Genomic DNA, 18,480 nt, shown 5'->3' on the forward strand with positions numbered 1-18,480 from the left:
TGTTATTGAGGAAAAACAGAAGACGTGAGCTGCCAAACTTGTGTATGTGAGCTTTATTTTTTAATCATCACTTAATTCCTGTAGGAATATAATTTGAATTCAGTATGTCCAGTTGCCTTGAGGAATAATTAATTATGTCTCGGATTCACTCTTCTGGTTACTCCTAGGGCGAAAGTGAGCTTTGCAATGTGAGCTGATTGATTGGCTGCAGTCTCTTGACAGATGGTAGCTGGAAACATAATCTCAGCTTTTCCATTTCTCTGCCAAGGGTTCACAAAACCCAGGTGACTTCCTAAACTTTGGTGACATTTAATAGATCCAGAGTCTTTTATTCTAGGATTTATTGATTATATGACACTGATTTGGGAAGGATTCCACTGGCCTGCGGGGTGTTACCAGAGGATCACCTCTATCTAGTCCAAGATGTCTAAACCCACTGCAGTTTCTTTGGTTTGGAGAAGAGAAGAAATGACTAGCTGTTACCAGAACCTATGATCTGTTTTTGTCTTCCTTTTGTGCCTGCATCTACCTTTAAACACCAAATCATGGCAGTTATTTCCTCTATCTAGAACGGAAACTCCATGAGATCAGGAAGGATCCCTGTGTGACTCACTGCAGTGTCTCCATGACAGTGACCACTAGAAAAATGCCTTGAAAAGTAGGTGCCAGGAAATGCTTGTTGAATGATGTAGTGATGAATTGAGTGGATGAATCTTGTAAGCAACTGACTTATATAAACTTAGCGTGAAGACACATAGAAGATGCCCATATTGAGATATAGTCAAAGTTCATGAGTCCTTCCTTCCTTCTTCCCTCTCCTCCTTCCTTTGTCTCACAAATAATCATTGACCTTCTGCTCTATGTCAGGCACTATGCTTGACCGCAGAGCTTTAAGAGACATGTCAGGCATGGCCCCTGCTCTCTTGAAGTCTATAGCCTAGGAGATAAGTTCAATGAGCAAGTCAGAGGTAAAAGTACTTATGGTTAGAGTTATGTGCAGGGTTCTCTGGGTGGTGTGGTGAGATTAGAGAAGAGTTGGCTGAGGTTGTGTCCTGAACTGACTTTGAAGGATGAGTAGGAGTTAGCTAAGGGAGGGAGGTGTGACCCAGGACCCAGGATGAATATACCGGTCAGATAATGAGACAGTCTTGTGGTTGGCCTGGAGGGCTGGAAAGAGCATAAAAGAAAGATCTGCCTAGAATTTTCCATCCCTGGGCAATTATCATGAATGTTATATAAAACACTGTTACATAAAAATTCTAAAATTTACAAATGATCTGACAAACCTCATATCAGTCTCTCAGGTAAGTGCTGAAAATGTCAATTTCATAATAAAATAAAAGCTGATTTCATTTGTTTGATCTCTATTAAAGCCAGTAGAAATGATTTATTGATTTTTTTAAAGAAAAATATATTTTAAAATGTCACTTTTTTGCAAGGAATTCGTTAATAGATGCGGAGTTCTCATATACCCCCAAAGCGCTTCTAGTACAAAATGTTAAGTTTTGAGAAAAATCAATAGAATCATCAGAAAACTCATGCAAAGATGAATAAAGAGCAAAACAATTCCATGTTTTGCAGCCAGTGCTTGCAGTCAATGGTTTTTTTTAAGTTTCAAAGTTTGCATCTTGTCACTTGTTGCCTGAGTCCACATGTACCTTAATGTTTTGTTCTTGTGTTTTAATGCCATAAAAATTGAAGCTAACACAAGAAAATGAAGAATGCTTTCTGAGCACAGCTAAGTCAGTACTAAAACTCACGACAAGGCATGTGCACTCTGTAAAGCCTTGTGTGGTGGCTCCCCATCCTGTCAGTGTGCTCGTGGGTGGACACTAGGTAGAAGTCTATTTGGAGTTGAATGCCTGGAGGAAGTTTGTTCCTCCCAATAAACTTTCTTTTGTCAGACAAGATGTATGTATCTTGCCTTTCTCTTTTTAACTTGGCTATCAGGAAGCTCCCAGCCACAAACCTTGACTTAGGGTTTTTTTTTTTTTTTCATTCTGTCTACCACCTCTTCATTTAACTAAATTCTTTAAAAAAAAATCCTAGAACATCCACTTTTATTGAAACTGCCTAAAATCCTCTGTGGAAGTACAGGTTAAAAACGATAGGTAAGAAGGTTAAGAAAGATTAAGAAATAATGAAAATGTCAAAGACTTATGGTTTATTGGAGTGATGTGGTAGTAATTGAACGTGAGCACTGGTTGTTCAGGTCCTTACTGTAGAACGGCAGTTGTCAAGGTGGATAGAACATGCCTTTCCTAGTCCAGAGGAGGCCTATATTTCTCCTACCTACTTACCTGTGCACTAAATAGAATGGGCAAGCATTTCAGAGGAATTTGTATAGCGTGATTTTTATAAATTATTATTGCTACAAAATATTATTAAATAATATTACATATTAATATTGCATAACAGTGTGTATGTTATTATTTGCATAATAGTCCACAATTAGTAAGTCATTGCAAAATATTGTGACACCTGTCACCAGTTTGGGTTAGAGAAGCAGAGAAAACAGACCACGACCTGAGTACCCGAGAATCTTTCTTCATGTGCCTGTGCTGAGTTTTACCTCCCGGCTGAAGCTTATTGCTGGTAACTGATTATTAAAAAGCTGAGGTTGCCGAGAGTCACTGGCTCTAGGCAGAGGAAATGTTTCACCAAAGCAAGGTGGGAGAAGGCAAATACACTGGCTTAGTCAAACAAAAACTTGTGTTTTAGCTCCTTATAAGTTATGTTTTTTGGAGAAATAAACATAAAATAGTCCTAGTTGAATGTCTAAGCTCCGCACAAAATAAAGGGAATTTTAGACAAACTTGCCAAAATGGTGGCATGAGAAGAAGAGTGGAGGATCGAGGACTAGAGCTAGTTCTGCACTGTCTAGGTCTGTAGTTTCTCTAAGCTTTAATTTCTTCATCAGAAAAGAGAGGGGCTGAACCTAGAGCTATTCAGTGGGTCCCTAAGATGAAAGAGAGCACAAATTTCTCTGCTGAAATTCAGCTAAATTGAGGACCTTATGGTGTCTTCCAGACACATAGTGATGTGTGATACACACAGTCTTATTTTAACACAGAGAACTTGAAAAGTGAGTGTCATCATTTTACTACTAACTAATCTTGGGTTTGGGTACTTAGTAGGTGCTTGGTAAAAGGTCTTTCGTTTATGATAGTTCCTCCTTCAACCTGCAGTCAGTGAGATAAGCACTTTGAATAGTACAATTTTTTCTTGGAGAAGTGAGGCTAGACCTGTGTAGGGTCCTCGGCACTCGCCTACTGTGTCCTCTCGTGGTCTGTGGGATAGACAGGAGGGTGTAGATGTCTCCAGTGGGCAAAGCTCATTCAGGGAGCCTGGAGCCCGGAGCCCAGTAGTGAAGAATGTAGGCTCTGAAATAAGAGACATTGCAGTCCCTTCCAGTCCTACCACTCACCTGTTTGCTGTGTGACCTTGGGCAAGTAATTTAACCTTGGTGCCTCAGCTTGTTCAGATGTAAAATGGGGAAACAACTGATCCTACCTCTTCGAGTTAAAAGTGCAGAGCATTTTGGACAAATGTCTGATACATGGTAAAAGCCTGATAAAGAACAGCTCATCTTGTTTTATTGCTGCATAATATGGAGAATGAACCTGTGACCTGGATCTTACCATGACCCTGTTGTGATCATCTTAAAGGAGAATTAGAAAGGAATGGTGGAAGAAGGCCCTAGAAACCCCTAGGCGAGCAGGAAAGATGGTGTTAAACCACTCCTCGGAGACTGATGCTTATGCTACTCTTACAGCTCTTCAGGGAATAAAATTACCTCCCGTTTTCACTAGCCTAATTCAATGTCTGACAACTTCTCTCAGTCGGGAAGTTACTCCTTCTGTGTGGCTTAATTACCTATTGTTGCGGTTTCAATTTGGGGTGAAGGAAAGGATAGCGGGTCTGACGCTGAGATACAGGGTCTGCTGCGGAACTGCTGGTTGGACACGAACACTCAAGCGTCGGTAATTGGTGCAGGGCTCGGTTACACCCTGTCGAGATGTTGTGTCTTCTAGACAGTGTTCTGCGGGGTCCCAGGGGCTCTGTGTGCGTGCTTGCAGGGCCACCAGGATGGATGGCAGGGGAGGGGGCAGTGATTGGGGACCTAGAATAAATACTTGGCTTTGGACTCCCACCCACGATATAACCTAAGCATGTTTACTCTTTCTCTGTGCTTGTGTGAGAGATCACACCAGGAGAAGGGGTTCTGCAGATAAAAGAAAAATTTGAAAACCAGGAGGTCAGTGTACTTCCCTCCCCAACAAGCCACACTTGGCAGCTGACTCTGTTGCTTCATGCCTCTGTCCCCCTGTGCTACCTGCGTGAGGTGGCTGTGTGTGTGTGTGCGCGCGCGTGTGTGTGTTTGTTCCTTTGCTCACAGTGATGATAGCAGAGGGAGGATGAATAATAAGATTTATGGGAAGATGAACTTCATGAATCCAAAACATAATTATTATGAGCCCCCTTTTATGTGTTTGGGGGAATCCTCCTGAGCTAGCCTTGTGTGGGTGGGCCCCCTGGGAATTGATAGGGGGTTTTCATCTCTAGCCTGTATGATAGGGTGGCATGATTGAAGCCCACGGTTGAGAGCAGAACCATTTGGCACACCCTGGCCTAGTGAAATAGGTTTGGAGGGATATTGACCAAAATGAAGGGAGTGGGTGTAGATTGTGCACGGAGAGATTGATGTGCTCCGACTGCTGCGTGTAACGGGCCTGCAGGGCCCTCCCTCCAAACACTGCCCCAGGAGGGTGCCAAGGAAAGGTACTCAATCTCCCTGAGCCCTGCATCCTCGCCTCTGACAGACGACCGAGTGGCGTCCTGATTTGTAAGGAACGGCCACAGAGGTGGTGGCCTTGGAGAACCAGAGGGTGCAGAAGGCAACCCCTCTGCCAGCCCGACTGCAGGACTTGGTCTTGTCCCCTTCCCCTGAGTGTTAGCAAGAACAGCGAGCCCCACTCAGGACCCAGTGTGATTAGGGGAAAGCCGTGGCCCAAAAACCCATGTTCGAATGGTGAGATCCCTGCCCACACTTGGTGGTAAATTCCAGATGGATGTAAATTTCTCTTTGGATTTGTCAATGGTTTTCCCTGCTGGGCCAGTTGCTCAGATGGAAATGTTTAAGGTTATGCTGAGAACAGCCTTAATTTTGTGTGATGTATGATAGGAGGCACTTTACATAGCTAGCTAACCTAATTCTTACAGCCACCCTGGGGGGTTAAGTGGTGTCTTCTCTATTATACGGAGGAGGAATCTGAAGCTTAAAATTTATAATAGTTGGTGGAACTAGTGTTAGAATCTACCTGTGATTGATTTTTAGATGTGAGACAAGAGGAAACCAGATGCCACCCTGTACTGCTAAAAAAAATGGACTGAAAGCAGCTTTATGTGTAGCAGACTTCCCTTAACACATGAACTGCCTCCCTATTTCTGTAGCTGCTGTCTCCCTCCCTCCCTCCTCTCTCTCTTTCTCTCTCTCGAACACACACACACAGACACACACACACACACACACACACACACACAGACACACTTACTTACAATCGATCACAAAGACTTATTTCTTCAAACTGTTTGCTAAGCCAGAAGCAATTGGACCACTCGAAATGATGCGCTGGTCATCCCAGTTCCTTTCTCCTCTCACCCTAAACGCCGATCAGAGCAACCTGCGGTCTGTCCCGTTACTGCTGAATGACGGCTGCTGTAAGTGCTCACTACGCCTGAACGAATGAATGAGTGGTGAATGGTGGTAGCAGCAGGGGCGATGACTCTGGGAAGAGCCTGCCCGTCTGCCCACAGCCATCCGCGGTCCTCTCTTCCCAGGGTGGCATGATCGCTCTGCTGCTGTCCATCTTGTGCCTGGTGATGATCCTGTACACTCGCCGGCGCTGGTGCAAACGCCGCCGGGTCCCCCAGCCCCAGAAAAGCGCCAGCGCCGAGGCAGCCAACGAGATCCACTACATCCCCTCTGTGCTGATCGGTGGGCACGGGCGCGAGAGTCTGCGCAACGCCCGCGTGCAGGGCCACAACTCCAGCGGCACCCTGAGCATCCGGGAGACGCCCATCCTGGATGGCTACGAGTACGACATCACCGACCTACGCCACCACCTGCAGCGCGAGTGCATGAACGGAGGGGAGGACTTCGCCAGCCAGGTCACCCGCACCCTGGACTCCCTGCAGGGCTGCAATGAGAAGGCGGGCATGGACCTCACGCCAGGTGGGGATGGGAGGCGGGTGAGGGGTGGGGGTGGCTGTCTGGTCCTTTGTCCCGGGGAGCTGGGGAGTGGGTAGGAACAGCTGATGGTCCTGCATAATGGGATGTGCCGTGCCCTTTTGGTGGGTAAGAATAACTTGTTTCCTGAGACAATGGGAGCTGTTTTCTAATCTTGAAAATCGGGGGCATAGTGGAAATTGGATCTCTTCCCATTTCCAGCACACATTGGGTGCCGAGATATGTTAAATCCAACAGAGGAGCCTTTTTGGTGTATAAAGAGCAACCCTCTCACAAATAAGCAGATAGCAAGAAAAATCAACATATGTGTACAACTGTACAACTCACCTGTATATCGTATATTCGCTTTGGCAATTTAATTCTCCCATGAAGTGGAGGGGACAGTTTTTATCTGTTTTTTTCTATGACTTCTGAGAGTTGGGCCTGGGGTACTTCAGTTGTGTTGTCTTGCCTATATCTCTGTGGTTTCTACAAGGGATGTACTTCTTTAAAGACAAGATGAAGGAATGCAACCAAGGTATCAGACCTCAGTGCGTCGTGTATCTGTAGAGACACTGGCTGGAAGAGACTGGACCTAATCCAGCTGAACAAGATCAGGGTTGAAAAATGCAGAGAGGGAAGGACTATTCTTTACAGTAGCCCACCCGTCTCTCTTTCAAACCCTTATGAATAAGCAAATCCCCATAGACGAACCCTTGACGGTGATTCTTCGAAGCACTGCCCAATTATCTTTAAAGAAGACATGTATGATGCTGAATGTTGCTTAAGATAGATGGACTTTCAGTAGGGCTTGCAAGCGTGGACTCACACAGAGGTTCCCATTCTGCTTGTTATCTAGAAGAGAGTCTGTATGAATAGCCAATTCCTAATAAGGTTTGAAGTCCGGGAACTCCTTGAGAGTAGGACGATGAATGGTGCTCAGAGGTTACCAACTCCAAATGCCTTTAGGGGGCAGACAGACAACACAATACATGAAGCTGGGGTCAGACGATGGAGAATGGTGTGGAGTGTGGTGAAAGAGAGAGGGTGTGTTCTGCCTGAATGCACTCAGGTTCCACACCTTTTAAAACCCCGTGCTGACCAAAAGAAACGAATCTGCAGTCTGTATTTAGCCAAAGGGTTGCAAGTGGTGACCTTATCAATACAGAATTAATTGAACTGCGTTTTTGGTTGTAATCCCTGACTTCATTGCTTCTCCCATAACTTTGCAGTCCCCTAGAAATCCAAGAGGAGTATTTCAGTTTCTTCCTGCCAGTCTCTCACTTTGCAGGTTCCTTATTTCAATTCTGTGAAGCCTCATCTATTGGGTTCATGCTGATTTTCTTGCTCTCATTTTCTCTGTTTTTTTTTCTCTTAAAGTCTTTGTCTTGACTTTTCCTTATACAGGCAGTGACAATGCCAAGCTGTCGCTGATGAACAAGTATAAAGATAACATTATTGCCACCAGCCCAGTGGACTCCAACCACCAGCAGGCCACCCTGCTCTCTCACACCTCCAGCAGTCAGAGAAAGCGGATCAACAACAAAGCAAGAGGTATGCATGTCTGACGTAGGGCTGCAGGTGGATTCCTTACTGTCGGCAGAGACGGCGCCATTAATGCCCTTAACTCACACTCCTGTGCATGGATAGAGGGGCTCTGCCCTGGCACGGTCTTCCTGCAGGCAGTTAAATGCTACTTACCAAAAAATTTGAATGTGTAAACCTTTTGACCAAGTAATTTCACCAACAAGAATTTATCCTTAGGAAATAATTGGACAAGTGCTCAAAGAAGTGTGTAAAAGGCTGTTCATCACAACATTGTTTAAACAAGCGAAAAATTGGAAATAGCTTAAATGTCCATCAACGGGGAATTGGTTAACTACCGGGCACATCTGTCTGCTGTCCAGTGGCTCGCCATGCAGCCATTTGAAATGATAATATAGATCTATATTTGTTAATATGGAAACTTGCCCACCCATCTATTAAATGGGAACAAAATGAGGTTATAAAATAGAAGGTACAGCATAATGTCATTTTAACGGGGGATTAAAAAACCTTTACCTGTTTCTGTATCAGAAAAAGATAAGGAGTATATATATCAAATATTAGCAGAGTTTTTCTCAGATTTAGGGTATTCGAAGGACATCAGGGTTATTCCCTTCCCACATTTCTATGTATTTTCTTTATTCTCTTCTTTTTGCATTAAATACATACATTCATTCTAGAACCCCCCAAAATCCATAAAAACGTAATATCCCACACCTCTTAAAACAGAATTTAAACCTCATATTAACAGAATCATAGCCTGTAATGGAGAAAATTTCCCTTTCTTCCTTTTCCAGCCACCCTCCCGGGGTGTCCCCTTGGGTCGGTAGGTGCGAGAAATGGCCCTAGTCAGCGGGAGGTGGCTGAGGGGGGCAGACTCCAGTGATTGCTGTCATAAGGGTCTACTTTCCAAACAAATTGTGTGTGAGGTGGTCCCAGTCCCCTTGGCTACTTTCCCCAGATTGCCAGTCTACTTGCTCCCATTGTTATCGAGTTTTGTCGAACTTGCCCAATGATTTGGTGTCATGAAGACAGCACTGAAAATGATGTCTTGGCCGTGCTCCTTCCCACTACAGCTGGTTCCGCCTTCTTGAACCCTGAAGGGGACTCTAGCACAGAGGCAGAAAACGACCCCCAGCTGACCTTTTACACAGACCCCTCAAGGAGCCGGAGGCGCAGCAGAGGTAGGAAGGACGGCGGGGCAGGAGGGGGTGATGGGGATCGGGATGGGGAGGCGGGAGCTGTGGACGTGGTGGGTGGGGTAGGAGGCTCTGTGGACCAAAGCCGGTTTCTGCAGGAAGAATTCTTGGACCACACCTGGTGTTTCCTCCTAAGGAAGAAAGAAGAGCCTAGAGTGGAAATCTTCAGAGAATCATCTCTCCCAGATAATGGCACTCTCAAACAAGTTTCCAAGTTGTTTGAAAGGCTATTTCTTGGTCAGAAGATTCTCAATTCCTTCTGGAAGCCTCGGGAGTCCTATTTTGCTGTTTACACACAGGAAGTAAAGTTGATGAAGTGTGTCATTAGTGAAAAAAATGAATAGTGTACGTGCCCCTTGTCTTCTCAGCCACATGGGCCTTGGGATTGAGCTGGGCAAGGGTGGGGGCAGGTGGTTGGGGGATGATCTATGGCCTGAGAATGTGTGGAATTGCTTTGATCTCTACACCCCTGCGTGGTAGAACTACAGGACCCTAAGCTTCCAAGTCCCCTCCTTCCTCGTAGCAAGGTTTGGGTAGCTAATCCGTCCTCCCCAGCACTGGCAGAGCTGTCCTCCCGCACAGCTGCTATCTGGGCCTCTCCACTCTCCTGTCCAGTGGCTCCAGGTGTGACCATGGCAACTGCAGCTGCCACTACCCATGACTTTGCTGCTATTGCCATCATCACAGAGGATGTTCTGGGTTCACGCACCGATTGGCTTCACCATTTACTTGCTATGTGCTATTGGATCAGGACAACAAATTCTCTTAGCCTAGTTCTTTCACATATTAAGTGAGTTAACAATACCTCATGCACAGGGCTACATCAGGATTAAATTATATTAAAATGTGCCTTTTTAGGTGACTGCTAATACACTGTGAAATTCCTACCATTGTTGCTATTAGAACTCCCCATGGTGCAGACTTGGGTTTCTGCAGTGCCCTGTCTCGAAGAGTTCTGGACAGAGTCCCTTAAGATATAATGCAGGACATCTGAGTGGCACCACCTTATGCTACATTCAATAGCATTTCCCTCAACCAAGAGTCAACCAATGCCCCCCCAAAGGACATATGCCTTTTGGCTGTCTCCCACCTCCACTTGAGTTCCCTTCATACCAGTGTATTCTTCACAGAAACTGGAAGAAGCCCTTTTAGTTGTAAATTCTAGTTTCTACAGGCTTCGCTGCTATCAGTGTAATAAAAATTCTTTCCACCATTTTTCTCATGTGATCAGTGGGGCTCTGGGTATTCTGATGTCTGATGCCCCACTTTTCCTGGAGTGAGATGTGGTTTAGGGTCTCCCCATCTCCTCTGATACTTGTTGCATGTTTACAGACAGCAGGGACTCAACCTAGGCCCAGCCAACCTCGGCCTGATCAAAGCAGGATGTGTCCTGCTTTAATAAAGTCTTGTTTAAGAAAACCCGTGGTAAGGAATTAGAATGAGTTTCTTTACAGCGTGAAACTGTTTCTTTTAAATATTAAGCTTTCCTAATGCATCAACTGTTTATTGCTATATTAACCAGACTGGAAGCTTCTTAGGGATGGGGCAGGCCTAATTTATTTTTCCAAAGTGCCTAGTGAAGGATTTTGCCTATGGTAGATGCTTGTGTTTGTTCAATTGGACTGGATATATCCATCAGTCCAGCAAAAACATTTTATAATCCCCCTGCTATGGATAAGGCTTTGTGATAAGTTGGTAGAAACACGGAAACATGGCACGGTGATAAGGCTTAATTTAATAGTATAAATAAAGTCAAGTCAGTACTCAGAAGAGAGACCAGGTGATTCTACCTGACAGCAACAGGAAGCATAAAAAAAGAAAAGAATTAGAAATGGGTTATATATAAGGTGTAGGATTTTTTGAAAGAGAAGTCTAGGCATTTCAGTAAAGGGAAATAGCACATGCGAAGCCTCGAATGCTTAAAAGAACATGGTGTTTTCAAGGAAGTGAAAGTGACTGAACATGGCAGCTGGTGTCCAGAATGGAAGTCCGTAAGCACCCAGAGATGGCAGGGGTGTGGCTAGAGAACAGGCTGGCTAGCGAGGGGCACACGCAGGCCGCGTGTCTGAGTTTGCCCTTGCTTCTATGGGTGGAAGGGAACCACTGGAGGTTCTGAAGCCAGTCAGAGATGCTGGGTTATGGGTTGGTGATGCAGAAAGACCACAGAGCCAGGAATATCAATAGCAAGTTATTGCAATCACAGGGGCGGCGATTGCCGTAAAGAGTGACAACACTGTGATAAGAGGTGTAACAGCAGGGTGCACTGAGGGCTAGAAGAACACCAAAGAAGGAGTGAGAATCTGTTCTTGAAGGTTTCAGGGAAGTGTTTACAGGGAGACGTTGTCTGAGCTGAGACGTGAAGAGTAGGTGTATACCAGGCTGACAAGGTGACAAAATGGCCTTCTGAGGAGGAGGAAATAATATGTGCAAAGTCACTGAGACATAAACGATGATGGTCTAGTCAGGGAGCAGTAAAAAGTTTGCTAGAATGAAGCTTGGGGTACAAGCTTGTGGGTTGTGTAGGAGATGAGGCTGGAAGATCAGCAGAAGCCAGAAAGGACATGGCCTTGACTGAAAGAGACCTGGACCTGATGCTTAGTTGGAGTCATTAAAGCTTTTAAAGAGCATTGTCCTTGTCCACTCTGCTTCGTGAAGGGTCCCTCTGGGGCAGTGTGCAGGGCAGGTGAGATTGGGCGTGGCTGAGGCAGGAGACAGGTGGATGGCGGCTGCTGGAGTCCAGGTGTGAGGTGACAGGGGTTAGGTATGGAGGGAGAAAATGGAGGCCAGAGAAACTGCGGATGCCAAATGACAGAATGGAACAGCATCCGTGGGGGGTTGGTGCAGGGGCTCTGTGGCTTGTGAACAAGAAGGAAGAGTCAGGCATGGCGGAGTTTTCTGACTGGAGAAACCAAGCAGGTGGCAGTGCCATTTGCAGGGCCGTGCAAGTAGCAGGGAGCAGAGTTCGAGAAAAGGTGGCCAGTCCAATTGCGGATATGTTGCGTCTGAATGCCTGAGGGATGTTCTGGTGGTGAATTTGCTGCTGAGGCCTGGGCTGGGCTGGAGATCGTACGTGTGGGGAGATAGACTCCACTGTGAAAGGATAGTAGCATGCACAGAATATTCCCAGGTAGCAAAGAGAGAGGATGCAGAGGCTATACCTTCCGTCCTCTGGGCTCTCTCTCCCAGCTAATGTCAACACACCCCCTCCTAGGACCCTGCTCCCTTAGAGGAAGGGTGCAGCCATGAACCAAAAGCTCATTCTTGTGCTCCTGAGAACGGGAGTTACAAAGACTCCACTGGGCCCAAAGACTGAATAGTGCCAGCTTCCTGTGGGCCACAGTTCAACTGCACCTGCATTCTGGTCCCAGCTCTACTCCTGGGAGTGGCTGCTTGGTCCTAGACCTACCCTACAGCCTCCCTAACCCTCTGTTCTTCTGGGAGAGCTGCCTTCTAAGGTTGGGGTCATCGTCTGTGATGTGAGCCGTGTCATACCCCGAGCACCGGTGCCTGACACACTCACCTCCTCATACGTGTTAACTATCACAGTGAGCTTCATCTTGGAGACTTACTTTCCTCATCTGTAAAGTGGGTAGTTACTAGACAGACTCATGGGTTTATTGTAAAGAAACAACTATTAAACATAAAATAATGTATGTAAAACACTTAGCACAGTCCCTGCCATAACGGATGCCTTTTAGTATTATCAGCAATAAATATTAACATAGAACTCACACATTTTGTTGCCTTGCTTTCTTAAGCATCTGTTATGCCTCCATAAGCATAAGGTCCTTCTGCTAACTATCATTTTAAACTCTCCCCCACAAAAAAAACAAACAAAAAACTAAATAGCCAAACAAAAAACACCCCAAACCCCCAAACAGACAAACAAACAAACCCTTCCGTCCCGGTCCCTGTCTCCACTTTCCCGGGAGTACTTCCCATTCCCCAGCAACGATTATTTCCTCCAGCGACTGACTGCGGGACTTCGAGCATTTCCTGGTGTGACAACACCGTCTACTCATGCAGAGCAGACATGTCCTGTTTCACTCATTCCAGGCCCCACGGAGTAGAGTCACTGGGTAGGGCTCTCGCAGGTAGAGCAGGCAGGAGCTCTTCCAGCTCAGGAGGTTCCTGCTGGAGCGGCAGTTTGCGCCCTGGGAGCGGGAGTGGAGGGCTCTGGGGAGAGTGTCTCTGTGGACAGCCATGGGAAGCTCAGCGTGGGGCTAAACCATCCCACCGCCCTTGGCAAGAGCCGGGTGCTCAGTAAGGTGAGGAGAGGGAGAGGATGCCTCCTGCCATGATTTCTCTTGTGAACCTGGCCCCGGAAGAGTGACAGTGATCAACAGACCATTGTTGACCCTGAAGGCCATCAGTTGGCCAAATCCTCTCTGACTCCAACCAACGATATGGTGTCCATGAGGATGAAGGTCACTGAGGTCATACAGCCAGAGACATTTCCCACCGTGGGCTAAATCTGCCAACTGCCTCCCCGGTTAGCCGGGTTGGGCAACAAAAGGCCAAGTTGGACTCTCAATGCCAAGATTCTTACCGCCATGTGTCTTGCTTGTGTCTTGCTTTCAGTGGGTTCTCCCCGAAGTCCTGTGAATAAGACCACCTTGACCCTGATCAGCATCACTAGCTGTGTGATCGGCCTCGTGTGCTCCTCTCATGTCAGCTGCCCTCTTGTTGTCAAGATCACCCTGCACGTCCCTGAGCACCTGATCGCTGATGGTGAGCCCCTTCTTCCAAGAATGTGACCTTCTCCCCTAGAAAGGAAGGTGTTCAGGTTGGGCAAAGGTTAGAAAGCCAGAGGTCATTGTTGCCTGTTACTATAGCTGGGGGAAAACTAAATTCAAATAAACAAGGTTTAGGACAAGATCGAATTGCCCACAGATGAACCCAGAAAGCGGGTTAAAAAACGAGCTGAAGAGATCACCTCCTCTTTTCTATGCCCACTCTCATCCTTGTTCGTTTTTAAATAAGCCCCTGTCTTTGTAGAGAGATGCAGAGCATACTGGCTACAGGTAGGTAGACACGGAAGATTCTTTTAGCCTTTGGGAAGGGAAAAGCTACGTGGAGCAGTAGAGGTGTTTAAGGATTAGCCATGCTTTGGTTTGGTATGCCCAGGTGAGAAATTCCTAATTGCAGTAACTTGCTGTAAGCCTAGAACTCAGAAGTAATAATTTACTTTCATCCAGGGGGACCCCAATATAATGAGGGAGTAATATAGGTTCTGAGAGTCCCTGAATCATTTAAGCCCAGAGCACCTAATTGACTTGTTAATGTCTGTTCTCTCCATCGCTGTAAGACTGAAAACAGGTGGGCACTGCTCGTGCAGCGTTAGAGGGCCTGCTATTCTTGCAGCACGTGAAGACAGGCGGGGCGGGGGTGGGGAGGACTGTTCCTTGGATGAGCGCCAGTGCCTGTGGCTGGGTCTGATGGAGCCGTGCCATGCCATGGCCATCACAGAGCCACTCTGTCCCTGTGTCCCTTAGGAACACCCTGGAGAGATGGGATGGGGGACGGTGTGGCTGGGGGCCTAACGTCCCTGGCCTCATAGCAGTTCAGGTGATGGCTGAGCCTCCAGCTGATCCCTCACTCTGGGGCTAATGACAGGCAAGGCCTGGTGGCAGTAATGTTCTCGGGTTGGGGCTAATCCCCGGGCTGGGATTCCCTCCGTGTTCAGTGACTCGTGCACGTGTGCTGTGTGTGCCCACACAGGCATGCTTCCTCTCTTTCCCCCTGCAGGGAGCCGCTTCATCTTGCTGGAGGGGAGTCAGCTGGATGCCAGCGACTGGCTGAACCCTGCCCAGGTGGTTCTCTTCTCTCAGCAGAACTCCAGTGGGCCCTGGGCCATGGACCTCTGTGCCCGGAGGCTCCTGGACCCCTGCGAACACCAATGTGACCCCGAAACTGGTAGGCGGGAGCACCGGGCAGCGGGTAACTGTCAGAGAGATCATGCCTCTTGCAATCACTCCCTCGAAGCCCAGACCATCCCTCCCAACTCTGCCGTCCCATTGCCATCTCGAGCCTCGGCCATGCAGGCGACCTGAGCTTGTTGGCCAACACTGTGTGGTCATTTTCTGGCAGAAGCCTTGGCAGGATCCTAGCTGTAGCCCCAAGTCAGAAGGACTGGTTTAAGGTTTAGGATGACCTCCATAGTCTGTTCGTCATCCATTTTGGATATTTAGCTACTGGGGCTAGACATTTTATGATTATAAAATTAATCATGTTTATTGTAGAAAATCTGGAAAATTTAGAAGAGCTTATACAAGAAAATGATAATAATCTATATTTCTAGCTCCTGGATAAATCACTTTTAAAATTTTAATATCCTCCTTTTCAATCTCTTTTTTATGCATGATGTTTAGAGGCTTCCTGAAGCATACCAAGTCTAGTAGAGTTTTCCTACTTTTTTCACCTAACATTCCATCGTGAGAGTTTTTCAGAATCATTAAATGATCATCAACAACATAATTTTAATGGCTTTTGTTATTCCATTGTATGTCTATATCATATCTCATTTAAACAGTCCCCTGTTATTTGACATTTAGGGATGCTTTAACATTTTAATTTTTATAAATACTATTAAAATGAGTATCTTTACACGTAAATGCAGGGCACATTTGAAGTTATTCAGATAAATCTTGGAGAGAGATTATTGGGCCAAAGAGTATGAACATCTTTATCAAATGGGGCTGGGGCTTCCCTGAGCGAGGGTCCAAATTCAGGTATGGCATGGATTAGAGCCCTTGCATGGCTCCTCGAGTTCCGACATACCCAGGAGTACAGATCTCTCATTTCAAGTTGTTTCGCACTTTCACTATAGAAGGGTTCATCTACAGTAGTCTCCACAATGACCTGTTTCCAGTAAATTGAGTACCACCCATACTTCCCAGAGAGGTAGTATGATGTCTCAGAGCAAAGAAAAGAGATGAAGTGATATCTACGACCCCCAAGCAAAATGTTGCCTGAGTTAGAGGCTGACCGCTCAAGATTTTTGTATGTGATGTGCAGCCCCCCTTCCCACCACGCGCGCACACATACACACAAACACACACACACACAATCTTCTTCAGGCACCAAGGTAGAGGGATCTTACTAGAGGATGAGTCCAAGATATCAGCCCTTACTTCTGTTATAATCCTCTACTAAATCTGTTTGTGAGAGTAACAGGTAACTGCAACATCTACGGTTCACCTTCTTAGATCTTAAATTTGTTTTACGTGGGCCCAGCACAGAGATTCTCGGCCCCCGTATGGAGGAGAAAGTACAACATTTTAAACATCTGATGTCTAAGACTGTGCTTACTTGCTTGCTCCTCCCACGCTGTCAGGCAAACACCAAACCAAACAGATGGGCTGTGTACCATGCCTAAAAGCTAGTTTGCTCAAGAGAAATTAAAAAGAGCTAATCTCAGAGGTGAGGGCTCTCCATGCAACTGAGTTAGTCTGTTTTACCCTACTTCTCCAACTGGCTTGGATTAGAAGGATTTGGGACAATCTCGGTTGTTAAACTCACTTCTGAGAGAAGCATGATCTCCAGAGGACCTTGGATGCTTCTACTTGGGTTTTAAAGAACAGAAAGTGCCTCCAATTCCATGTGGAAGGGAGGGATTGGTGTTTTATGCTTTGAGTGATAAACTGCCTCCTTACTTTAGATTAGCATTTAAATTCCTCAAGAAGTTACGTGACTTGTCCAAAGTCCCACAGCTGCCTAAAGCAGAGTCTGTATTCTATCTGTGATGGAATCAGAGCAGGGGTGGGATCACAAAATGTTGCTTAATTTCTCCAGACATATCAGATCCAACGTGTTTGTCATTCAAAACTATTTAAGCACCAACCGTTACTAAACGCTACTGTTCCATGAGCTAGGAAGCTGCTTGTCTGTAGCGATGCTCTCCCAACAACTCTCCAGACCCTTCCAGTGTCTCATTTCTGATCCTTGCTGAAAATGACTTCGGAAAGCCCCTCTCCTGCTAATGGCCTCCCAGTGTCTGTGACAGCTAATGAATTTCCAACTGGAAAGCCACAGAGGAAGATTGAAAATAAGAACCTAGACCCCACAACAAAACTAAGGTGCAACATCTTCATTTTGGGTAACAGCTGAGAAACAATGCTGCAAATACTTTTATTTTCATGAATGCTGGAATTGGAAAGCCCTCCCCCTGCTCCCCCTGCTTCTTTCCGCACAAGGGATGATGTGGTCATCCCACACACTCATCAGTAAGAAACTTTATCGCCTCCCACACTCCATCCTAGAGCCTTTCTCCAAAGAGCTGAGTGTGGGAATTGGCTTCAAATCAAGTCGACATTATTTTTGCAATCCTCCAGCTAGCTTCCTTGGAAATGTCATAGTGTTGGGACACATACTTTCCCAGCCATGCTGAGGGGTCTGCCCGTGTGGATGTGTGGAGCTGTGCAAGTGCACTTGTACACTTTTACACACACACACCTGTGCAAGTGCATAAACACACAAATAACAAACAGATGCTCAGTCACTGCAAAGGAGCTGCTTCTGTGTGGGTGGAGCCCTCCTCAGGCATCCTTCCTAAGAGCGCCCCAAAGCTGAGCACGCGTTCACCCATCACCTGCACAACGCTCTGAACACCAGGTGTAGGAGACAGAATAATGGACTCCTAAAGACGTCCACATGCTAATCTGTAGAACCCGCGAGTGTGCCATGTTACCTGGCAAAGGAGAATTAAGGTTGTGTATGGAATGGAGGTAGCTAAACAACTGGCTTTAAAACAGGAAGACGATCTGGGGGGATTATCTGGATGGTACCAATGTAATCATAAGGGTTTTTACAGTGGAAGAGGGAGACAGAAGAGGAGGTCAGGGTGGTGGGATGGGCGAAGGACTCGGCAGCCATTACAGGATTGAGTGTGGGGAAAAAGGCACGAGTCTAGGAATGTGGTCAGCTTCTAGAAGCTGGAAGAGGCAAGGAAACAGATTCTCCCTTGGCCCCGCCACAAAGGAACGTAGCCCTACAGACACTTTGCTTTCAGCCCGGTGAAACCCATGTCAGACTTCTGGCCTGCAGAACTGTAAGATGAATTTATGCTGTTTTACACCATTAAGTTTGTGGCAATTTTTTTTTTTTTACTGCAGCAATATAAAACTAACACACTAAGGAAGGAAAGAAAAGAGAAAGAGAGAAGGAAAAAGCATTGTTATGCTCCCTTTTCATATCTCCTGGCCCAATTTATAGACCGTCTAAAGATGTGTCAGAAAGCTGTAGAAGAACTGGAGCTGGAGAAAACCTGCCAATCTGTTTTCCATTCCAGCCTTCCTCTCCATTTATATTCTAGCAACGTGCTACCTGGGAGGGATGGAATGTACCTAAAGCTCTTAGCCCAGTGCCTGGAATATAGTAAGCACTAGCAAATGTTCTTGTAATCATCAGGGGTCCAGGGACTTCCTGATTTGAATTTGGATGTACCTGAGAAGTGGTAGACTTGAACTCCAGGGTTGATCTGCCCTTTCCGACCTTCCGCTGAACTCC

At 46.2% G+C, this 18,480-nt stretch overlaps 1 protein-coding gene across 1 annotated transcript in view; it reads left to right on the forward strand.

Annotated features, from left to right (window-relative positions):
• Positions 1-18,480, forward strand: part of ASTN1 (astrotactin 1) — a 322,529-nt gene that overhangs the window by 145,359 nt on the left and 158,690 nt on the right. The window contains exons 3-7 of the mRNA XM_012644642.1: positions 5,842-6,235; positions 7,637-7,783; positions 8,851-8,958; positions 13,555-13,704; positions 14,722-14,889. Of these exons, the coding sequence (XP_012500096.1) occupies positions 5,842-6,235; positions 7,637-7,783; positions 8,851-8,958; positions 13,555-13,704; positions 14,722-14,889 (967 nt within the window). The remainder of the gene's footprint in view (positions 1-5,841; positions 6,236-7,636; positions 7,784-8,850; positions 8,959-13,554; positions 13,705-14,721; positions 14,890-18,480) is intronic.

This window comes from Propithecus coquereli, unplaced genomic scaffold, assembly GCF_000956105.1.
Source record: "Propithecus coquereli isolate 6110/MARCELLA unplaced genomic scaffold, Pcoq_1.0 Scaffold216, whole genome shotgun sequence".
Classification (NCBI taxonomy): domain Eukaryota; kingdom Metazoa; phylum Chordata; class Mammalia; order Primates; family Indriidae; genus Propithecus; species Propithecus coquereli.